The sequence below is a fragment of the Scomber scombrus genome, chromosome 22 (assembly GCF_963691925.1).
Source record: "Scomber scombrus chromosome 22, fScoSco1.1, whole genome shotgun sequence".
Lineage (NCBI taxonomy): Eukaryota > Metazoa > Chordata > Actinopteri > Scombriformes > Scombridae > Scomber > Scomber scombrus.
The window spans coordinates 11453478-11476356 of NC_084991.1; the positions used below are offsets into that span (position 1 = coordinate 11453478).

General features: G+C 40.5%; 2 protein-coding genes across 2 annotated transcripts in view; both read left to right on the forward strand.

Annotated features, from left to right (window-relative positions):
• On the forward strand, nt 1-21111 carry nampt1 (nicotinamide phosphoribosyltransferase 1). The gene is made up of 11 exons (XM_062443899.1): nt 1-124; nt 6962-7118; nt 8765-8868; nt 9972-10100; nt 14122-14280; nt 14456-14592; nt 16452-16677; nt 16812-16931; nt 17016-17156; nt 17276-17410; nt 17620-21111. Exons 1-11 carry the CDS (start codon nt 71-73, stop codon nt 17731-17733), a joined length of 1476 nt encoding a protein of 491 aa, XP_062299883.1. The 5' UTR covers nt 1-70; the 3' UTR covers nt 17734-21111.
• sypl1 (synaptophysin-like 1) overlaps nt 17963-22879 on the forward strand; it is a 10661-nt gene continuing 5744 nt past the window's right edge. Inside the window, exons 1-2 of the mRNA XM_062443823.1 lie at nt 17963-18014; nt 22729-22844. Of these exons, the coding sequence (XP_062299807.1) occupies nt 17963-18014; nt 22729-22844 (168 nt within the window). The remainder of the gene's footprint in view (nt 18015-22728; nt 22845-22879) is intronic.

Genomic DNA, 22879 nt, shown 5'->3' on the forward strand with positions numbered 1-22879 from the left:
CGGCAGCACTGCTCGGCGCGCAACACAACACACTGACAGCTGCGACTGACTCACAACCAAGGGGGGAAAGATGGAGCACAGAGACCCGGACTTCAACATATTGCTAGCGACGGATTCATACAAGGTACCGTGCGAATGGCGGCTTCCGAAGGCGGGTGGGAGGCTGGCTGGGTGGAGGGGAGCGGCTGATGGATGGAAATTGATAAACTCAAGGTGGTTTCATCATCAGTCCCAAGGCCATCACACTGCTCTCTGTGGCCGGTGTCCGTCGGTTCCCAGCAGGCCTGAATGGGCTCCAGAAAGAGGAGGAGAGGGCAAATTAAAAAAGAAAGCATCCGTCTTCGAGCTGGCTAACTTAGAAGCAGCACGACTCATTATTACGGAGCCAGTTTCCCACCGGCTTCGATAGGCAACACTAGCTGAATTAGCTAGCGTGCTAGCTCACAGACACAGGGGATTGATATTAAAAAAAAGGAAGCTATTATTAGCCACTAGCTAGCAAGTGCTCTGTGGGTAGTCCGGTGAACTGCACATGGGCAAAGTCTCATCCTGTAACGATAGGTGAAGAAATGCATCACTTTCGAGAAATCAAAACCGAAAGTTAAAAGCAGCCCGGAGTGCTGACCTTCTGTGACACAGCTAGGTTATCTGGTACACATTCTTACATTGATTTGACTCGTCCGGGGTGGCCTTTAAACGACATTTAAAAGTTAAACACCGACTCTCAAGCACTGATGTTATTATAAATATAAGGTAATTTCTCAGACTGACTTCTCGTTGAGGATGTAAACACACAGAACTACACGTATTTGCAGGGAGGAATGTATTACAGCACGTAGCAAGTGGTTGCTGGGACGGTTGCCAAGTACAGCAGTCATGTGACAGCGGTCAGTGATGGTGATGATGGGACAGAAAGGAAGCACATATGGAGATAAAAGGGGGAGGGGGATATCAGAAACGTTGAGTTGAACGAGAAAATGCAAATGACAAGGATTAAAACTAAACGATTCAGACAGAGATCAAATTACAGCTATCTGAATGTACTCTGAACTATGATATCCTCTCCAGACATGTTAGATGTTAGAAAATAATATGCTTTGAGTAATAATTTGTGTCTGATATGGTTTTTCTACAAAAAAAGCTCAGTTATCTTTCAACTACTCATTCTCTCCACCCTTAGAAACCCAGAATCTTTGAATAAACAAATATTTTATTTCACAGATTTTACTGCTGGACACATGATATCACCTACTTCAGTGTAAAGTCCAGTCTGTGTGCAATGGAGGCTTCACATTTCCACATCACGCTTGTATAAGTTGTATATTGGTCCAGGATCTGCTTCCAAACGAGCTGTGATGTCACAAATCATGTTCATAGACCCGCCCCATAAAATCAGATTTTCAATGACCACTGAGAAATGTTTTACTTTCAGCAGCTAAGTGTGAAAACAGCCTTTGAGTGTCAACAGTAGAAACAAGAAGAAAAACACATTTTTAAGTGGAGGGAGACTTTAAAAATGTTGTCTAATGTAACAAGATAAACGCAGTAGTGTAAATAAGTAATCTTACATTTTTGGCTTCTCTAACTTGGCACATCAGTATACGAACACTGTGTCTGGAATAATGATAACTGATATAAAGCATTAACATTTTGACCCTATTATAAGCTTAATGGTCATATAAACTGGAAATAATCCTGTGCACAGCATAATATTTTTGTATTGTGAAGATAAATTAGTTTTTATAAAATGCCCATTATTAACTACTGCTATTAATATTGATTCAATATCAGGTCTAAATAATTACTGAGGTAATGAGATATGTTGCCATAATTATCATTTTAATAGTTACTATGATATTTTCACACAGATATATTGCATATGTACATAAGTAACACTACAGCTTTTATTAGGTTGCAGGCATGAGGTATTGCACTGACTTGTAATGTAGCTACTCACAAGAAAACTGTATTAACTTTGTCCCAAACTCTATTTACAGGGTGCAGGTAGTTTGAGGACAAAAATGTCATAGTTATGATTTGCGTAGCTTAGTTTTATACATTTTCATTTCAATTTGTACATTGTGTGTTCATTCCAAGATACAGGTTTGACTACATTTCAATTAGTTTTGGTTTCATTTATTCTTGTAGTTTTGTTTTTGGTTTAGTAGTTTAGGGACACTGTGGAAATTAATCTTTCTAGTATCCCTAAACTCTAAGAGAGAGTTTAACGATAATTCAAAACGTATATTTCCTCATAAAGATTGTCCGCATCTCTTATTTAAACACTTAAAGTCCTGCACACAGTATTGATCCTTAACAGTCGATACTGTGTTCATATCGACTGTTTGTGAAGGGAGTGGTTAACTTCTTTTATAACACTTGTGATATTGCTTCCGTTTTTATAACCTTGTTTGTAATTTTGGTGGTTTGAATTATTGCTTCATACCATTGTAGCCTACAGAAGAAAATACTAAACCTAAAATTTACAAAATATAGATGCCTGTAATATGACTTTTAAGCTTTGTTTTGGATCGTGGAGCTGATGTTTTGTTTCAGATCAGACGACTTTTCCTCTTAATTTAAAGTCAAACAGCTTTGTGACTTTTATATATATATGATGACCTGTAACCCTCACAAATCATGTGTAAAATTTAATTTCAAGCCTTATCAATGTAGACATAATCTTATTATTGTTGTATAAAAGGAGACTGCAAAGATATCAGAGAAGAAAGAGAGAGCAAATGTTTATATATATATATATATATATATATATATATCTCAGTACCACTTCTCCCTTTAAGAGCTGCTCAGTGGCAAATGGAAAAAAGGTGATGTTCGCTCTCAGTCACTACCATGTGTCAGTGTGTCCAATGTGAAGCAGAACATTGCTGAGTGGGTTTCCTCTCAAGTCCAGATAGGTAAAGGCTCGTGAGAAACGGCAAAGGTCAGCTAAAAGAGGGTAAAGACAAAACATATGAGCGGACACTGATCCGATTTCATGTTATGTCCTTGCCAGATGAGGTGAGCCGCTGTTGCCACACCAAGCTAAAGTTACTGTTATTGTCTCTTTAAGCAGCCAGTTGAGTTACACAAAAGGTGAACTGAGCATTACTGTACGAACTAGATTCAGAAATATCCTGACATTTGTGTTTGTATTTAGGTGTGCGCTGTTGTCACTGAAAGCGCGTTGTGTTTATCTTGTCCGTGCATGACTGTGCTACAACCTTTTGTTGTCCATGTCTTGTGTGTTATAAGAGAAACGGGGGCATTGATTGACTCGCAGACCAACCAGAGGCACACACTTTGTTCACAGGATATAAAAAAAAGCTGCATCTGAATGCCTTTGTGTTTCGTCTGTTGGGATTGAAAAGAGAAGCTCAGCCCCAAAGCCAAGCTTGCCTATTGTCTGGAAATACACACACACACACACACACACACACACAAGCACAGGTTTATTGTTGGTATGAGGAGTCTGTCAGGTTTAAGCACACTACAGGCTTGAAATGTACAGCGTAGTCACACATTTTGAGGCAATGCCACAACACAAGTCTGTCACTTTATGACCACATTCACATAACATGACATCTTGTGACCCCCAAAGAGAATTACAGTGAGTGAGAAGGTAGGGGTCTGTGAGTTAGTTGGGGGATGGGGGGGGATTGAAGCTGCAACATAACTATGGTGAAGGTGGCATTTAGGTAATGGCTTGGTCCCGTTAGGTATGATAATGCTACGCTAACAGCTGCTGCATGCCTCAAATGTTGTGCTATTTGAAAAGAGAAGCAGCACCTGGAAATGTGTTTCTGGTGGTCAGGTTTGGTTCTATAATCTGCATCTTATCAACCTCTGTGAATAGTGACAGAGTATTCTGCAGATTTTGTTGATAGCAGTGGCTTCCACCACAGTCTGCAGCTCGTGCTTCGACACATAGCTGACGGTCTTGACAGGCCAACCATGGCATAACTTGCAAGGTGTTGACCGTCTCAGTGCTACAAATGTATTCATATGCATAACATGCTAAAATATATACACACAGCAAATTAGTGCTTGTATGAGAGTATTTTGAGTCATCTTGCTGCATTCTCTAATTCTTTATCTCACTGCGATCAGTGTTTGAGTGCAGACAAAAGGAGGAAGTAGGTGTTATATTTCAGTGGAAAAAAACCTCAGTATTATACAAATCAATGTGTCAAGAGCAGAGACTGAACTGAACATTAATCTGTAGAGTCAGCTTCAGTCAGATCAAACATTAAAGATGTCACTGATTGTGTTTCTCATGTAAAACTATCAAAAATGATCATCCAGCAGACATTGAGCAACATTAGGATTCATTAAGACTCAAGTGTCTTGTCACCTGATGAATACAAACCCATTATTCAGCCTCCTTTTAGCTCCATATTGGTCTTCACCAACTCCCGTGGGAAATATCTGGCTCTGTAGCAGATAAATGCACCTCTATGTTCACTCGCTACCTTTGTCTGCTTTTGGTGAAGCTGGGTGCCATAAATGCGAGTTGAAAAGAAGCACAAAATGATTTCAGATGATAATTCTCCGGGTGCACGTCACTACAAGCAACTTTTTTTCAGATTACACATACTTATAAAAGCTGTGTGCTGAACAAAAAAAAAGGCCTGAGGTGGAAAACTGTATTGATAAAAGTAAAAATGTCCACAACTACTAATATTTGCATAGCAGTAGTCTATGGAAATAGTTATTAATTCACATAAGTCTTTTGCATATGATGTGGAGATTTTGCCAGAATTTGAGCTGCATTTAGATGGCAATTTATAATATAAGTGGTTAACCTTGTAATCATGAATGAAGGGGTTCAGTTAGTGTGTACGAACCTGATACTTGTTTTGTGAATTTAAAACTGTGTTTGTGTGTATTCGTCGGCACGCCTTCCATCAAATGTGTGCACACACGTGGTCCGGCTTAATGTCATGTTGTGTATCTTGACTCTATTTTGAGTCCTCGAAAGCTCAGAGGAAAGGACAGATGGGGTCAAAGAAACTGAGTAGGTCATTGACATTTATCTCCTATCTTCTCCCCTCTTCTCCATTTAGTTTTCCCGTCCATAAATAATGCTTGTTTATCTAGCTTACGATCTAGCCTTTAGGTGATTTTCACACGTAATTATACCCGTTATTCCACGGTAACCTTTATGTATTTACTGTGGTGACAAATCATTTGCAAAGGTTGTTGTCAAATGAGAGATGAGCCCTGTGAAATTGGAAATAAAATGTCATCCTTTACCCCTGAGGGAACTGTAACTTCATTTTTTTTCTTTATAATTGATCAACACCATTTTCCGCTCACAATAGTATTTCCTGAAGTCATCTGACGCGACTTGTAGCACTTTACCGTTGATGTTAGCTGATTTCACAGAGGTAGGTCAGATTGAACGCGTGTAAATAAGTTGATTACATTGGGCGCAGATATTGAGAAGACAGGGTCAAATGCTGCTTCGTTTCTTCACCCCACTCAAGTTATGATAGATGCGTTTAATGACTTGAGCAAGAGCCAGCACAGGGATGAGTTCTACATCCTCAAATGTCCCAGTGTACCCAGCAGAAATTCCTTGAGTCATTCAGGATTTAATTGACGGCCGGATGACTACAGCCACTTTAACCTTTCCCTTCTTTGAAACAGTTTCTCTCTCTCTCTGTGTGTGTGTGTGTGTGTGTGTGTGTGTGTGTGTGTGTGTGTGTGTGTGTGTGTGTGTGTGTGTGTGTGTGTGTGTGTGTGTGTGTGTGTGTGTGTGTGTGTGTGTGTGTGTGTGTGTGTGTGTGTGTGTGTGTGTGAGAAACATGCCTGGACATGCTTTCAATGCGTTTGCCCCATTGCATTGTCTTGATTTGAACTATCAATGCTTCTGGTGTCCATCAGCTGACAGCAGCAGATTAGATGATCACTAGACACACACACGCAACACTGAAGCTTGTATTCTCTGAATCATAATGGAGTGGTAGAATAATGGAGAAACGTGCATCTGTGGGGAAAAGCTTGGCACGTCTCAACCCGATTGTGACATTTTAGCACAGTGTTATTTGATTTATTTCAATAGACGTAAAATGTCACACACAGAACTGAGTGCTGGGTCTTTTGTTGAAGTGGAATGTATGCTGTAATCGCAGATAAAATACCATGATGGCAGTGCTCCTTAAACTTTTAGGTTGTGACCCTGAATGACTCAGACTTTGTGCAGGCTAAATTTGCTGTTTTCAATTCGACATGTTAGCCAGCAAGGAAGGTTTGCTTTGCAATAGAAAGGTGTTTCAACATTTATCAGGGGGATTTCATCATTTCCTCAGAAAGCTGGCAGCATCCAGTATGTTACACTTATACATTATGAAACGTCAACTACATAGCAGGTCAAGTTGCTCCTGATTAGCAAAGCCAGGATATCACAAGACCCAGATTACTCCGAAAAACCCACATATGTGGTTTAGCGTGAGTAATTGTGTAATTGCAATAACCCCTGTTCAGGAAATAGACCTAATTTTGAACATGTGTGTGGTGTGGGGCAGAGAAGGGCTCAACAAGAGTGATGTACTCACATCGTTTGGTGTATATTAACCTCATTAAGGAATCATGCATTTTTAAGTCTCCTTGCTTGAAGACATGGAGAGCTCATTTCCTTTTAATAACTGATTTGGCAGCGGTTCAGTAAGAGCAAACAGATAGTGATTATGAATTATCTCACAGTCGTGAGTATGGTGGTTGCTTATTTTAAGGTTGGGAGGCATAGAAAGCAACAGCCCCCTTTTTCCACTTAGCTCAGTAAGTTTGAGGTTTAGCTGTTTAAAAGAAGGTCTTGATAAATCTTGTGACTCTTCAAACATCACACCTGATGTCTGTGTGTCTGGGAATTGTGCGACTTTGCTGTCAGTTTAATGTGTTATTTTAATATTAACCCAGCTCAGTTCAGCTAATGTGCCTTTCTGTCTGTTTTCTGCAGGTAACACATTACAAACAATACCCTCCCAACACAAGTAAAGTGTACTCCTACTTCGAGTGTCGTGAGAAGAGGACCGATCCCAGCAAAAACAGAAAAGTCAAATATGACAAAACTGTCTTCTACGGCCTACAGTACATCCTCCATAAATACCTAAAAGGTAAGTCTCGACCCAGGCTGTATGACTTTGCACCACCTCTGCTATAGCAGTTTGTGTAAATAAAAATTTGTTTTCAGTCAACTTACCAAAAAAAATAAGGGTAACATTCCCATACTTGGATTACCTAACACAGACGTTGCCTTTCCTTTTCATTTATTGAAGTCAACTATGCATGTAATGTTTTCCCTCTCCCCTACTGCGGGAGCTGCACAGTGCAACCTCTGTTCTACTGTTATCCAGTTTAGGCTGTATATCAAAATATTTTAAACTGTAATAACTAGGTACTAACAATTTGGAGGTAAGAAAAGTCAACACTGCAAGCTTTGTGATCCTTAATTGCACCCTGTGGGATAATATTCATCTTTTTAGCTGTCTCCCTTCCTGGGTGAGGGTAGAGTACAGGGTCAGCGGCAGAACAGCGTGTCTGCAGCTGCTCAACATTCAGCGCATTGCTCGAGGACACTTCAGTAGTGCAGGTGCTTGCTATTGTGGCCCGCAGTAACATTCCCTTAACCCACAAGATTACATTGTGCTTCAGATTGATTAAGCCGCACAGAGCATAACACAAAGCCAGCAGGTTAAGAAGAAGAAAAGTTAGTCGGGAAGGGGGAAAAGTTGAAATGAGACAAAGTGTAACGCATACAATATATTCCGTGCCCCCTAGTTAACTCAAAGTTTGTAAAGATAGCTGTTTAAGTTATTTAGTGTGAACCCAACGGCGGTGTGAGAGAGCGCAAGAGAGACATATAGAAAAAAGAGGTGAAAGAAAGAAAGAATTCATCTCCCTCCTGTCTCTCTTAAGAGGATTTCATGGTGTGGTAGCAGAGGTGCGGGAGGGAGACAGAGAGCCAGGGATAACAGAGAGGGCGAAGACAAAAGCACAGCTGCTCTTTCACCGTATGAGGGAGAAAGGCCAGCTGTCTGCGCAGAACGTCCCTCTGAGCAGAATGATCAGGCCAGCTATTAGAGATGCATCCCTGATCCTGGAACTTATGAAACCAAAGCACACATCATGAGTGCACTTAAGTCATAAAGTGGAGTCCAGTTGTTGTAATTCTACTTTTGTCAGAAGGGTGAAGTGGTGCAGCAGAGTCATAACTGAAGGGAAAGCATCTATTATCCCAAACCGGTCTGTCTGATATGAAAGGAGACGTTACTATTTGGAGTTTTAACCATATGTTCTCACATTAAAGGAGACCATTTTTAAAATAGTTTTCTATGAATACTCCCAAAAATCAAAAGTATTACACTAAAATCAAAAGGCTGATATAACTCAAGACTTCCTCTTGCGTTTATATACAATTTTTCCTGTTTTTGTTTGTTTTGTATAACCGTTTCTACAGCCTTGAAATGAAACAGCCAAACATAAAATGAAACAAGGAGCTGGCTTCTCTATATGTGTGTGTGTGTGTGTGTGAGGACAAAGACGCCTTGTCAGCACGGGATGCTTCTAATTGAATTACAACAGCGGACAGTAATGTAGCATTCCAGTGACTTCTGTTTGTCAGTGTGTGTTTCTCCAAAAATGTCAGCCTGTACCTTCACATCCTTCTCAATTTTTTTTCTCTCTCTATTCCTCTTCCTCCCTCCACTCCCCAACTCCTCCCTCTCACCCTCTCCCCCTCCTCTTCCTTCCTCCTTTACAGGAAAGGTAGTGACCCCAGAGAAGATCCAGGAGGCAAAGGAGGTATACAGAGAACACTTCCAAGATGATGTTTTTAATGTGAAGGGATGGACTTACATTTTGGAGGTAAGAGACAACTTAAAGTGCCCAGAAAAACTCATTTTCAAGGTGTTACTTTGTAGATGTCTGTGTGTATTTTTAGCACATTCCCAGAAAAGTAGCAAGGAATATTTTCAAGGAATGCTTCATTGAGGAAAAAGCTGCAAGTGGAAACTAAGTACGCAGATGTATGTAAACACAGGCACCAGCTTATGTTTATACATGCAACATTTTGAAGGTGATGCCTCTATTATCAGAGTGACTGAAGGTCTGTCTCAGACACACACTAACAACACGCATTGTTCTCCTGATAAACACACATATCGCACATAAAGCAGGCTTGCAACCTCATTACTTTGTGGATTGAATTTGTTGCAAGATTTGAGTTTGAAGTAATTGAAGAAAAATTGGAAATGATTAAAAAACTACGTGCTGTCGTTTTCTATAAGAGGAAAGAAGGGATCAGCTAATTAAATCCTTCAGTTACAAGTCAGATTCAGCAACTAGCAATTAATCAGGAACAGTTTAAGGTTTCTGATTGTTGAGAGGTAACTGTTCTGTTTCAGCACCTTGGAGAGAGCACAGCACTCTGTACTGACAGATTTTCTCATGTGAGAAGAAGTGTTAATAAAACTTCACAACGTATTTATCCACATCAGTCATTTTCTCTGTCATCTCTTACTACATTGATTAATTAGATCTCTATCTTCCTGCTTTGTTTTTTGCAAATCATTGCTGAATCCTGCATCCCCCTGTGTAGCAGAAACAGATGAAAGTATAGTGTTTTCCCCAGTTTCATTGTGTTTTGAAAGCTACCAATAATGTGAATTGTTATCATGATCATCAATTTAAAGAGTACAAATGATGCTCAGGTTTCGGTACTGAGGTTTGGACTGTGATTTTACTAGTTGGTAATCCAACCCAAACATTTGAGTTTGCTCCAAACCAGGCATGAAAAGTTAAGAAAGCATACAGGAATTCTGTATGTGTATTTCTCTTGCAGATCATCTCAGTATTGTACAACACAAGCCACACAGAAGAAGCTGCAACAGTCATTTAGTTCATTTTCATTCATCATTCATCAGAAAACCGATTCTAAGTGGGACGTTTGTGTGTCTTTGTGTTTGCAGAAATACAATGGACACCTGCCTATTGAAATCAAGGCGGTGCCAGAGGGGAGCGTCATTCCCAGAGGCAATGTTTTGTTCACAGTGGAGAGCACAGACCCTGAATGCTACTGGCTCACCAACTGGGTGGAGGTAAGTTTGTTTAGTTTCCCTGTGGGTCCTGACATGATGCAAGTGTGCACTTTTAACAAAAGCTCTCTGGGCTTGAGGCCCACTGGATATGGAAAGTAAAGCTTTTTAATCATATTATCTTGAAAGCGTTACTCGTAACAGAAAACCTGTGTTACAGACTTGAGGCGGGACAGGTAGATTTCATTACGGGAAACTTTTTTTCTTGTGAGTCCCCCAACTTTATGAAGTGCAATACTAAATTGCTGGAGTGCCCCTTTAATGATATCAGTCTTCAGTTCTTTATCATGTGGAAAGCAATTGTAGATTTCTCATCCCTATGAGCTCAAAGCAGTTTAAAATGTAATGTTCTACTTGTATTGCTACTAAAACTACACAGATAGGCGCATCATTAGGATTTAATAGTTTGCTTTATTTGATTATTGATTAAATACAAAAGATATTTGTAACATTTATGTTCTTTTTATTACCATGGAGAGTTAACAGTTTTATAAAAGCCATAAAGAATTTAGCTCGGCAGCATGCCCAAAGGCACCTCTTACCTCTTCTTAAATCTCACTGAACTACAGTCCCGTCATGGCGTATTGCTTAATCACTGCAGAGAAATGTGCTGTGACTGCAGCAAAGTGATTCACGCAGGTTTGCTGAAAAGGACAAGAGCAGCGAGTCAAGTACCAGAAAAAAAATCTTTGAAATGTCTCTATAGATGACAACATGATTGAAGTCCTAAATCAAGTCCTTGCCTTGACCAATGATCTGTACCCTGAGGTATCACACCACTGAAAGTATTCTGAACAGAGGAGAGAATGTCTGCCGACTTCATTCAGTTTCAGTGTGATTCACTTTAAGACTGTACCAGAGAGTGAGGACCGTTAATTTCACCTGTAAACAATTTTACACAGCAGAGATTAAACACAGCAGATATAACGTCTGAATTAGTAAACCTCAGAGGTGCTGGTAGGTGGATTTTATTTTGTTGCCCTTGGACAGAGCCAGGCTAGCTGTTTCCCCCTGTTTCCAGTCTTTATGCTAAGCTAAGCTAACCTGCTGCTGACTCCAGCTACATTTACTACACAGACACGAGAGCTACTTATCCAATACCAGACAAGAATGTGAATGAGTGTATTTCCTAAAAATACTGAACTGGTTAATCATCATACTCATGTTATTAGAAACAGGTGGCATCAGTGAAAGTGAGCAGCTTTGATAGTTTGTCATTTTAAAGCATGTGTGTTTTGTGTGACAAAAAGCGCTGCAGAATTTGATTGACTTTTGTGATTTGTGCAGGCAGTCTGGAGTTTTTAATGGGCCCGCCTCGGTTGCTAATGCATCAGGAAGATTTCATGAACTTAATGCTGCATGAACAGACTGTCCGCAATGACTCTGCAGAACTAAATTCATTTACCATGAGTAACATCTTCACCCTGGCTCCTTCTTTATCTGACTCCTCTCTTTCACCATGTTGGCCCCATTCATAAATATGATGTTCCACAGTTAAAACCATGCAGTGATTTCTAAGAATATGATTAAACCGACAGCACAACGTGGTCTGTTTATATCATTCGATGCAGAAAAAAAAGCAGTTAGCTTTAAAGGTATCTGAACAGGTTTATTAAGTCCTATGTCCCCTGAATGCTGACTCAATTTTGGAGAACATTCCTTCAACTTTATTGGCAATAAAAGTGAAAAGTGTTTGGACAAGAGCACAGTAACAAACACACACACATACACACATACACACACACACACACACACACACACACACACACACACACACACACACACACACACACACACACACACACACACACACACACACACACACACTGCCCTGATAAATATGGATACACCACTCATGCACACACTGTCAGTCCCCACAGCTGATATAAATATACTCATAAACACACATGCATGGTCATTCTTCACAGCTGATGTAAATTTAGACGTTCGGCCGGTGTCCTTGGGCCGCGTCATTAGGTTAAACGCTCTTTCTCTTTTTCTCCCCCACGCTTGTTACTTTCTGTCGTTTCCCTCTCTTTGTCACTCTCTCTTTCACATCCTTTTTCTCTGTCTCTCTCGCTCTCTTTTACTTTCTATTACCCCCTGCCTTCCTCATTCTCATCCCCCTCTCTCATTCCTTATCTCCCTCCATTTTGTTCTGGGACATTGACCGAGGAGCTATGTTGGCACGTGTGTATGTGATTGTATGTCCGTGTGTGTGTATGTGATTGTATGTCCGTGTGTGTGTATGTCCGTGTGTGTGTGTGTGTGTGTGTGTGTGTGTGTGTGTGTGTGTGTGTGTGTGTGTGTGTGTGTGTGTGTGTGTGTGTGTGTGTGTGTGTGTGTGTGTGTGTGTGTGTGTGTGTGTGTGTGTGTATGTGTGTGTGTGTGTTGGTGTGTGGGTGCACACATTCTTTCCCGAGTGTTGTTTTTACTTTTGTGCAGACCCATTATTCCTGACACACTGTTACATGATTATCACAAACTGTATTTTAAATATTACAAATATCGCAATCAGCTTAATTCTAGGATACTTTTTGAATTGACACAATAACACAATACACACAAACACAATTCAGACTTGAACATTCAGTCATATTATAGTTCTTTTATATGTTAAATGTCACATAAAGAAGGTCAACATGCAAATACGGCAAACCCCGTCTGTATGTGTGAGAGTAAAATGGCCCTGCTCTTGCAGTCACGAGTCCATATTATGGTTTAGATTATGATTAGTCTGAGGAGGCATGTGACCGACTAAGGGTCAGAGAGAAAACACACACTGCATAGTTCTGAAAATCATGTTTACTCATTATCTCTCCATTGCTCCTGAGTTTTTGACACACATTTACTTACTGTAGCTGTCATTCCTGTCATATTAGTTGTGATGCAAACACAGTGTGTAATTACAGGAGTTTCCCACAGAATCAGACACTATTTGTGGTGGTGGCAGCTGACTTTTAAATGTGTTTTATGTTGGAACGAATGGGATATTGTTGTTATGATTTTAGGATCTAATTATTAAAAATGCTGCAGTAAAAGAAAAAAGAATAGAAGCTTTCACATTTTCAACAACCTTTGTGGCCATTTGAGAATAGATTTCAAGTTTACGAGGAGCACCTGAATGCACCATGAAATCCCCTATTTTTACAGTCGATGGTCTACGCTTCACAAAGCGATGTAGATGCACGATTGATCTTTAAGTGTTAACATGTTTTAAATGGAGGGGGAGATGGCGTGGTGTGACTGCTGTGTAAAAGCTCAGAGAGAGAGAGATCAGAGGAGTGTGTTGGTGTGCCACAAGGAGAGAACGTGTTGGTACAGGTGCGCCCGCATCTGTTTGGGAGTGAATCAGAGAAAGAGAGTGTGATAGTGGGATGCGCAACTCTCAAAAATCAATTTGTGCTGGGCAAACTTTTATTAGAGTGTAGCGCCACAAATAAATGGATGTATGAAAAGCCTTAATTACAGTAAACATCTGCTGTTTATTGTAGGACACAGTTGTCTCTGTTTAACGTTTATCTCTCTTTTTAGGGGTAAATTAATTAAATAAATCACTATATTAAAATATTAACCCACATGAAGATGTCATGCCTCAGTGCCTTTTCCTAGAAATTAATGTTTGTACAGAAGTATAGACAGGCGGACCTTCACACACATGCACTGTCCTCTTCTGATTGTAGAAACTGTGTATTCATAAAATTTCCCAGGTGGCAGCGAGTACAGATAAGCCACTTGTTTTCATATTGTAATCTATGACTCTGGTCCAGAGTTGACAAGGGGCTTCAAGGAATGTACTCTTCCCAGCGTTTGTTTGATCCCTTTGATCCCGCTGAGCCTGTTAGTTTTGGGTTTTAGTACCAGTTGAATACTTAAAAAAAATAAAAATAAAAATTTCCTCCTCTTTCCTGAGAAAAATAACACAATACTTGTTTAATCATTGATGTTGGAATATTAGAGGAAGTGACGGTTTCCAGTGAATATCACCCTGATATAAAAATAAAAACTGTTGTTCGTCCATCAGACCATCCTGGTGCAGATCTGGTACCCCATCACAGTGGCGACCAACTCCAGAGAGCAGAAGAAGATCCTCGCCAAGTACCTCCTAGAAACTTCTGGGAACTTGGAACGACTAGAGTATAAACTCCATGACTTCGGCTACAGGGGCGTCTCCTCACAAGAGGTATGCAGTAAATTTAGTCGAGATACATAGTAAAGTGGACCAGCTTTTCATGAGAATTAACTAAAATAAAACATCTTATTAAGTTAAAAAAGGTTGAAAGATAAATAGATTAAACAGTGATATCTTTGCCATTTATCCCTCAAAATGTATGTATCCCTCTCCCTCCTGTTTTCAGACTGCAGGTATCGGGGCCTCCGCCCATCTGGTCAACTTCAAGGGCACAGACACGGTCGCTGGCATCGGAGTCATTAAGAAGTACTATGGCACCAAGGACCCTGTGCCAGGTTTCTCCGTGCCTGCTGCAGAGCACAGGTAGACACACACACACACACAGACTTCTGTTTAAGGTTTACAAAAGCCTCACATCGTCCCTATCGTGCTTAATTAGAGATACGAGATCTCGCTGCGTAACCTACTTTTCTCAGCTTTGGAACGTCTCTTGGCTTTTACAGAAGGTTTGTTTTCAGCGTGATTTAGGGCAGTAGCTCACCACCCACTTTAATTATTACACCAGTTGTAATAAGACCTCCAAGTAACGATGCCAAAGTGTCCAACACTCATTTTTAAGGGATGTACAATGTTCGCAGAAACCTCAAGCATAACATTGAAGCCCTTGAGGTTTCTAAATTCCTTTGCTCGATGTTAATTAATATCACAGACCATGCATTTTCACATATTCCCAGAAAGCACAGTGCTACACTGGGCACGTCTCGGCTCTGTTCATCTCCAGGGCTCTTTAGTGAGATTGTCCACGTTTTGGCTAAAAGCCAGGTCTGGAAGCAAACTTTTTCACCCACAAGCCAAATTGATTTTCAAAGTAGCAAAATTGCTCCAAATAACAGTTGGTCATCTGCCAAAAGCAGTTGATGGATTTTAACAGCCAGAGTGAAAATGTACCCATCATTTGGCTGAGATAGGTGTTAATTTGCTCCCCTGATTAGAGCGTGGTGACCCTCACACTCATTATGTGCTTCATCTATCTCACTTTCATGGAGCTGTGATCGGCTGGAGGTGAAGATTTTGATTTGCTGCTGCCCTGACGCACATGTCCGTCACATGTCCCTGGCGTTGTTTTATGGAAATGATCCATTAATCCTGCGTGCACACACACACACACACACACACACACACACATTCACACACTGTTTCTGTTTTTGCTCGTATGCACACAGAGTTGCCTCTTCCTGACCACCAGGGCATTTACTGCTGCTCCAGCGCACCCTTCTTTCCCGCGCCAGCGCACTGTGGGATGGTGGCAGTAGTTGTCATAGCAACCGTTATGTAACAGCTCCCTCCTAAAATGTGTTTGGTTTTTACCTCAGAGGGAGGAGTCACAGTGAAATTCCACTTTGATTTTGATGTAGAGGAAAGGGAGGGAAGTTGTCGTAGAGCAGGGGTGTGTCACCTTCAAAGCTTGCATGCAAAACTTTTGAGTCTCTTCCAGCAGTTATTGTACAAGTTTACTGTAACAGAAATACCCTGAGAAGAAAAGTAAAAACGTGTAGAAAATGTTCAAATAAAAAACACAAGTTAGTAAATAGTCAGATCTTTACTGTAAAGGCTAAATTATAAGTACAATTCAGAGCAAGTCTGTCTTTTGTATCAAATAGTGTTGTAGTGTAAAGTTTGTTCTCATCTTGACAGAGTGCCAGGCAGCTTGAGTTTACTCTGCGTAGGCTGTGAAAAGGTTTCACAAGGACTATTTCTTTTGTAGATAGCACTTCCAGTTAAACATGGGTGAAACTGTACTGGGTGATGACACATATCTCAGAAACCTTTAAACAAAAGTATCTTCAGGGTGGAAAGATATGTTGTTTTTCAATTTGGGTGAACTGACCCTTTAATTTAATAATCAAAAAGTAATTGAAGACAGTCCTAATGCATGTTCTAGTGCCTTACCTAATAACATAAATATAAATATGGTATCTAACTTGGCAAAAATAAACCTATTAAACCCTTAAATGTAGCCCAAAGCTGGTTTCATCCAAGACTAAAACCTGGGGTGTGCTGCCCTCTTGTGGACAATTTAAGTACTTGCAACATGATGAATATCTTGTGACTGTATTCAGTTGTTCCTTATGTGGGCAAAAACACCTTCCTTATGTTTGTCTCTAACAACAACCTAAGAAGCTGGTCTACAATGTGTTAAATGTCTGTTGCTTTTTCCACAGTACCATCACAGCATGGGGTAAGGACCATGAGAAAGATGCCTTCGAGCACATCATCAAGCAGTTTCCCAGCGTGCCCGTATCCATAGTCAGCGACAGCTATGACATCTACAACGCCTGTGAGAAGATCTGGGGCGAAGACCTCCGGGGGCTGATCGAGTCACGCAGCGCAGACGCCCCACTGGTTGTCCGACCAGACTCAGGAAACCCGCTTGATACGGTTCTGAAGGTGCGTTCACATGACCAGACTGCCTTTCAAATTACATTTTTAAGGGATTTTAACCCAAGCCCAGACACTCAGATATGTAACTTGTGTGATGACCATATCTGTCATCTCTTCTTCTTTTCCTTTACTACTGTCAGGTTTTGGAGATCCTTGGTAAGAAGTTTAATGCAAAGGAGAACTCTAAAGGTTATAAAGTGCTCCCTCCTTACATTAGAGTCATACAAGGAGACGGAGTGGATATCAACACACTGCAAGAGGTATGGCCACACAAACCCCACCACACTGTTCAGTAGAAGACTAGATGTTTTGCTTCTTGTTTTGACTGAATTTGTCTTTTACAGATTGTGGAGGGTATGAAGCAACACAGGTGGTCCATTGAGAACATTGCCTTTGGCTCTGGAGGGGCTCTGCTGCAGAAACTGACCAGAGATCTGCTCAACTGCTCCTTCAAATGCAGCTACGTGGTCACTAACGGCTTGGGGGTGAGGATTACACAGAGTAAACCATGCATTTAGTTAGTTTGCAGTATCTTTCTACTTTTAAGTTTTGACTTGCAATACCTGCGTTTTAACGTGATATTGTTTTCCGTGCTGTGGTTCAGGTGAATGTGTTCAAGGATCCAGTGGCAGACCCCAACAAGAGGTCAAAGAAAGGCCGCCTGTCTCTGCACCGGACTCAGAGTGGAGACTTTGTGACCCTGGAAGAGGGCAAAGGCGACCTGGAGGAGTATGGCGTGGTGAGTTCAACAACCTACAATAGGACACACAGTTTTGTATACAGTGCCAGTCAAAAGTTTGGATATACCCTGTAACATTTTAGCACTAAGGGATGAATTTCTCCAACACTCACCTTCACATTTTCTGTTCCCTTATTTCTCTTGCCCCCTCCCTCTCTCTCTCTTTCTCCCTTGTCACTTTCCTCTTCTTCCTTTCCGTTCATCTCCAGGACCTGTTGCACACAGTCTTTCAGAACGGGAAGATTGTGAAAACGTACACATTCGACGATGTCAGAGACAATGCTAAGCTCAAAGAGAGTGAGCTTGAAGAGCTGCTGCACTGAAGCACAGCGCTATGAACCCCCCACCCAACCACCCTTATCTTCCAAACTACCCCTCCCTCCCTCCCTCCCTCCCATCCCCTGAACCCTTCACCTTTTGGCCTCCGACGTCACCCCAGACTATGGAGGTAGCGTGCACTGCTAATAGACCCCACACCCCAAAGCCTGAGAAGTCCCTGAAACGTTCCTAAAATCCTAAAATTCACCCTCAGCTCAGTAGTTCTCCGACGGAATGGGGAATGAGAGATTTGGAAAAACTCACACACCTCGGATGAACAGCCCCAGTGAGTTTTAGAGTGGGGAGAAAAAAAAGAAAGATGTTGATGTGTGAGAGTCATGCAGAGGGAGAGAAGTTGCAGATTATGATGATAAACCATGCGTTCACATCCCCATGCCACCGCCCCGCCCCCCACCCAAAAAAACGTCAAATTCAACTATGGCATGTTGCACTAGACTGGACATATTGCAAGGTAAGAAATGTGATTGGCTGCTGATAGGCAATGTGTCAGCAGTGTGTCAGCAGACTTTTCCACACACAAAAACCCCCCAAACAAACCGGATGATTGTAGGTTTTTTTCTTTTGGAGGAGTTTCTGGGCGCTGCACGTGGAGTGAACCCATGGTGAGTCAAAAGACAGAAAGTTTACGAGAGAAAGAGACAAAATTAGAGAAATATGAAGCCACACCCACACCAATGACCGTGCCCCGTGTATTGTGTACAGAAGTGTTTAGTAAAAGAAAAAACTACATGTCTGAATCTACTTAGCTTTGTCTTTTATGTGAAGAAAAGAAAACAATGATCACGGTATATAACGGTGCACCAATAACATTTACGGCTAATATTGTATGTTGCTTCTTCTTTGAAACAGGAAATAATGAACACTGTATGTATTTTACCGTAATTATGGGTGATGAAGGTATTCTTTTTTTTTCACAGCTCTCTTTCTTTTTAATCAGTAGCTACGGCCAAAATTATAAAAGGCCAAAATGTATCAAGTACTACCTGAATATTTTGTACTATTACTCCGCCAAAAAAAATGTTATTGGTGCATCTCTGAAGGTATAGAAATGATCATCTGCTTGCCATTATGTTGCCCGGAGAGCATTCACATCATAAATGCCCAATCCACAATCCAATCATACCACAAAATCATTAATATTGTACATGAAGGGTTTTTTCATTCTCAAAGTGATGCGAAAAGCTCAATTTCCATCAATAATTTTCTCGGAGAAGCTCAAAATCTTTACAAAACTACAGTGAATAAGTTGGCAAGATTGGATTTTTCTAGTGGATTAGAAAGAGTCCAAATTTTTGGATTGGGTCTTCATAGTGGCGAATGCTCTTGAAACCAGTCTTTGCTGTATAAGACCAAGAGTTGATGTAAAAAAAAAAACAAGAAAAAAAAAGAAAAAATGCATCACAGAAATTGTCTTCACTGGAATGAAGATGATCTAACTATGTGTTTATGGAAGATTACATATGTGGCTTCTGGGCTGAAATGTTTGTTAAATGTTGGTTCTGATGTGTGTGTGTGTGTGAGTCTGATTGGATCTGTGTGTGTGTGTGTGTGCGCGTGTGTGTTTGCTGACATCTTCTTCCTTTAAAGGATCGTGTAGTATTCCTTTATGCAAACGTACTTGTCGATCGGGGGAATAGAGAAACACTTTTCCTTTTTACTTTGCCGGCCTTTCATTCCAGAGGGAAACGCAGTTTTGTGACAAACAGGGAGTGATGCGCCGTGTTTCTCCTGAGCAACATTGACAGAGGCAGAAAAGTTAGACATTGCGTTAGAAATACTTCCCGACAGCAACACGTTCCTGTGTGATTAAAAACCAGCTATGATTTGTCAGTTGGTGGAGCACCGTGTCCCTTGGTATCACTGCCTTAACTTGTGAAAAGCAGGGAAACTTTCAACAAAGGTGCTGCTGGGGAAAACAAAGGATGTTGATGTGCCCACCTTGCACTCCTGCTTGGATTTTACAGTAGAATTTATTGCCCAGGTCTAAATGGGATCTCGCGGATGATGATGCATTTTCGGAGATAATTATCTTCCCATTCAGAGCATCTGAGTTGAAAGTCACTCCTGTTTCCAGGTGCGCTGTCATCACATTGCTAAGCTGTCCTTTTCAGAATGAAGGGATTTTTTTCATATTGCAGAGCTACGACAGATTTAATGAGAGGGGGGCTACGAGCTAGTGACATCACAGGAATCAAACATTTTGTTAGAAGATGGGCAGTGGATGCAACATTTCTCCCACCTCACTATCAAACAACAAAAAAAGAAGGAAATAAATTCAGTGATCCCTCCATGCATCTAGCACTTTTATTGTAATGCCATCAAACTTTTAATTGTCCAACACTTAAACTTTAAGCTTTTTAGCATGCTGTCTGTTAGCATTTAGCTCAATTAAACCGCTGTGCCTAAGTACAGCCTCACAGAGCCGCTAGCGTGACTGTAGACACTCAATCTTTTCTAAACATTCAACTCCAGGTTTGTTATCTGCCTGCATACAATCTTCAGACATGATGCTGCTTTACATTAACAGCATAACACATCCTCCTGGCACTGGGGGTGCTACCACAACCTGTGATGTCACTGACTCCCCTCCCTCGCCTCTGGCTCAGATCATCCTCCTCCAACATCGACAGGCTGATAAACACACACAGCCAGTCACAAATAGGAAAACAAATGTCACGCTATTTTCTTTTTATTTCTTTTTTCTCCCTCCCCCTTTTTGTTTTTGCAACTGTCACTAATGTTACTGTAACTGTCAAAATCATTTGTTATCTAATTGTTCTGAACAGTTTGGCTTTTCTTTTGTTCCAATTATGGGGTGTAAAATTTTGATTTTACTATTTTGATACTGTCTCTGTTCTTACCTCTGAGAAATATTATTTTGTATGACAAAGGAGAAAAACAAACGCCAGACACATTGCAGTAAATATCCTTACTTACGAACGATGCGGCCATACTGCCTTCTCACTTGTACATACAGCAACTAGTTTGAAAGCAGAGAGGGCAGGTTAGGGAGATGACCACACTAGATAATATTATTATTATTTTTGTCAAAACGACCCTTTTTGTACCAACAGAAGAATATCCAAAACTGCTTGACAGAATTGGCAGTGCGAATGTTTTTTTTTGTGACTGTCAAGCCTTTAGCTTCTGTTTGTGTGTGTGTGTGTTGTCAGGTGTGTGTGAGAGAGAATGTCTGATGGATGAAAACATGTTTGTGAATACTTTTTTTTCTCTTTATGTTGTTGTTGTTTTACTTGTATGTATATGTTGGTTGTCCCAAATTCTCTCCCAACACAACTGATATTTTAACTAACCTAACTTGCTATATTGTCAACAATACATCAATTAAAGATGCCACCCTGTCAGTTTGAAATGTTTGATTTATTTTTCTTTCATTTGGTATAGGATGAATTTTAAAATGTCATTTCACTTGTTCTGTATTGACCTTTTTTAGACCTTGTGTTTTTGACATGTAAAAACTATATGCATGTACCAAAATGGCATAGTCATATGTTAAATGGAGAAGTTTCCAGGAGATAAGTAGGCTTGTGATTTAGTACAACTAAAAACTACTTTTAAACCAAAGTAAATATGGATTTAGGAGAATTTTATGTTTCATATTTGTTGAAACACATGCTTGTTTCACAGTTTGTGCATGTTCAGCTTCACTGACTAAGACACTGCAGGTTAGTACCACGTTCTCTCCTTTCTAAAAACCTTGGAAATAATTACAAAATTATTTAAAAACATTTAGCCAGTTTTACTGAATACCTTAAAAGACATATATCCAAAAAGGTTTAGAACACATTTAGTAAAAATGTAATCAAAACACTCTGATCCACACTTTTGCAATCCCTGGGATCCATTTCTATGTACTGTTTGCCATCAACAGACAAATCAGCATGCTGTTGTTTAAGAAGTAAATCAGTTTTTGTTTTGCAATTTAACATTGCACAATAAGGTAAGAAGAGATGGGTTTAAAAAAAGAAGAATGCTCAGAATTGTTACACCACAGGTCGAGATATACTGACTCTATCAGTGGTTCAATTGTTTTCCTCATGAGGACTTAGACTCATGTTCATGTGTAAAATTAGTAGAGTGACCTGTTAATCTTTTAAGAGGAATTTAATTGGTGTCCTTTCTAGTATAGAGAAATAAAGTGTGGTAAAACTTTACTTTGAGCCTCATCATAACACGTGTCTCATATTAGACATGCAATCAAGCAGCCTAAACCTCTTTCCCTTTTTTGTGTTGAAAGGATTTTGAGAAAACTTTGGTGTGATGTGGATCAGTCATATGACCCAATGAACAGAAAAGCACAATCCAATGAAACCTCCCTGTAGGACACTTCCCATGCCTTTTGGCACTGGAGATATGTAACTTTCATGAAGACCTAAATCCTTCTGCGCGCGTATTTCATCTGATAATCAACTGCTTACATAGTAACTGCGTGTTATTTGAAGCTGTCTCTCTGGTATTTGATAGTTGGAGACTTTTCCAGTCCACTAAAGGGAAAAAAACTTTCTTGCAGCAGTGCGGAAGCCATTGGATAGTGTGACGCTTTTTTCATTTGGCATCCCTTTCCTGTAACTAAACCTACATGACGCTTCTCACCGAAAGCAAAGCGCAATTTGGCACACTTTCCACGCTTTATCCGCTACATCGCCTGCTCGCATCACCAACCAAGCGGAGCGCCAGTCTTTCAACCTACACTGCAAAAATATAAAACCTCCACTTATTATTTTTCTATGAACATCTGTTGATTTAAGTTCTGAAGCTGCATTTTTACTACGAAGCGCTGATTTCATCTCCATATTGGACGTTTTCACTTTATTTGGGGAAAAGTTGGACTGTAAGACTCACTTTTTAAAAAACTTCAACTGGTCATTTTTTGCAGTGTTGGCAGTAAAACCACGTCACTCTGTCAAAAAAAAAAAAAAACTCCCCCTTTTTCCTCCCTGTTGGACCAACATCCACAGTTAAGCAGCAACTGGATAAAGATTTTTGGATCAGAAGCAAAATCATGATGACCGGATTTCGGCTGAACTTGTCGCCGTTGAAGGAGCCGCTGGGCTTCGTCAAGCTGGTGGAGTGGGTAAGTTAGATGTGTATATATAAGAGTGTGTGTGT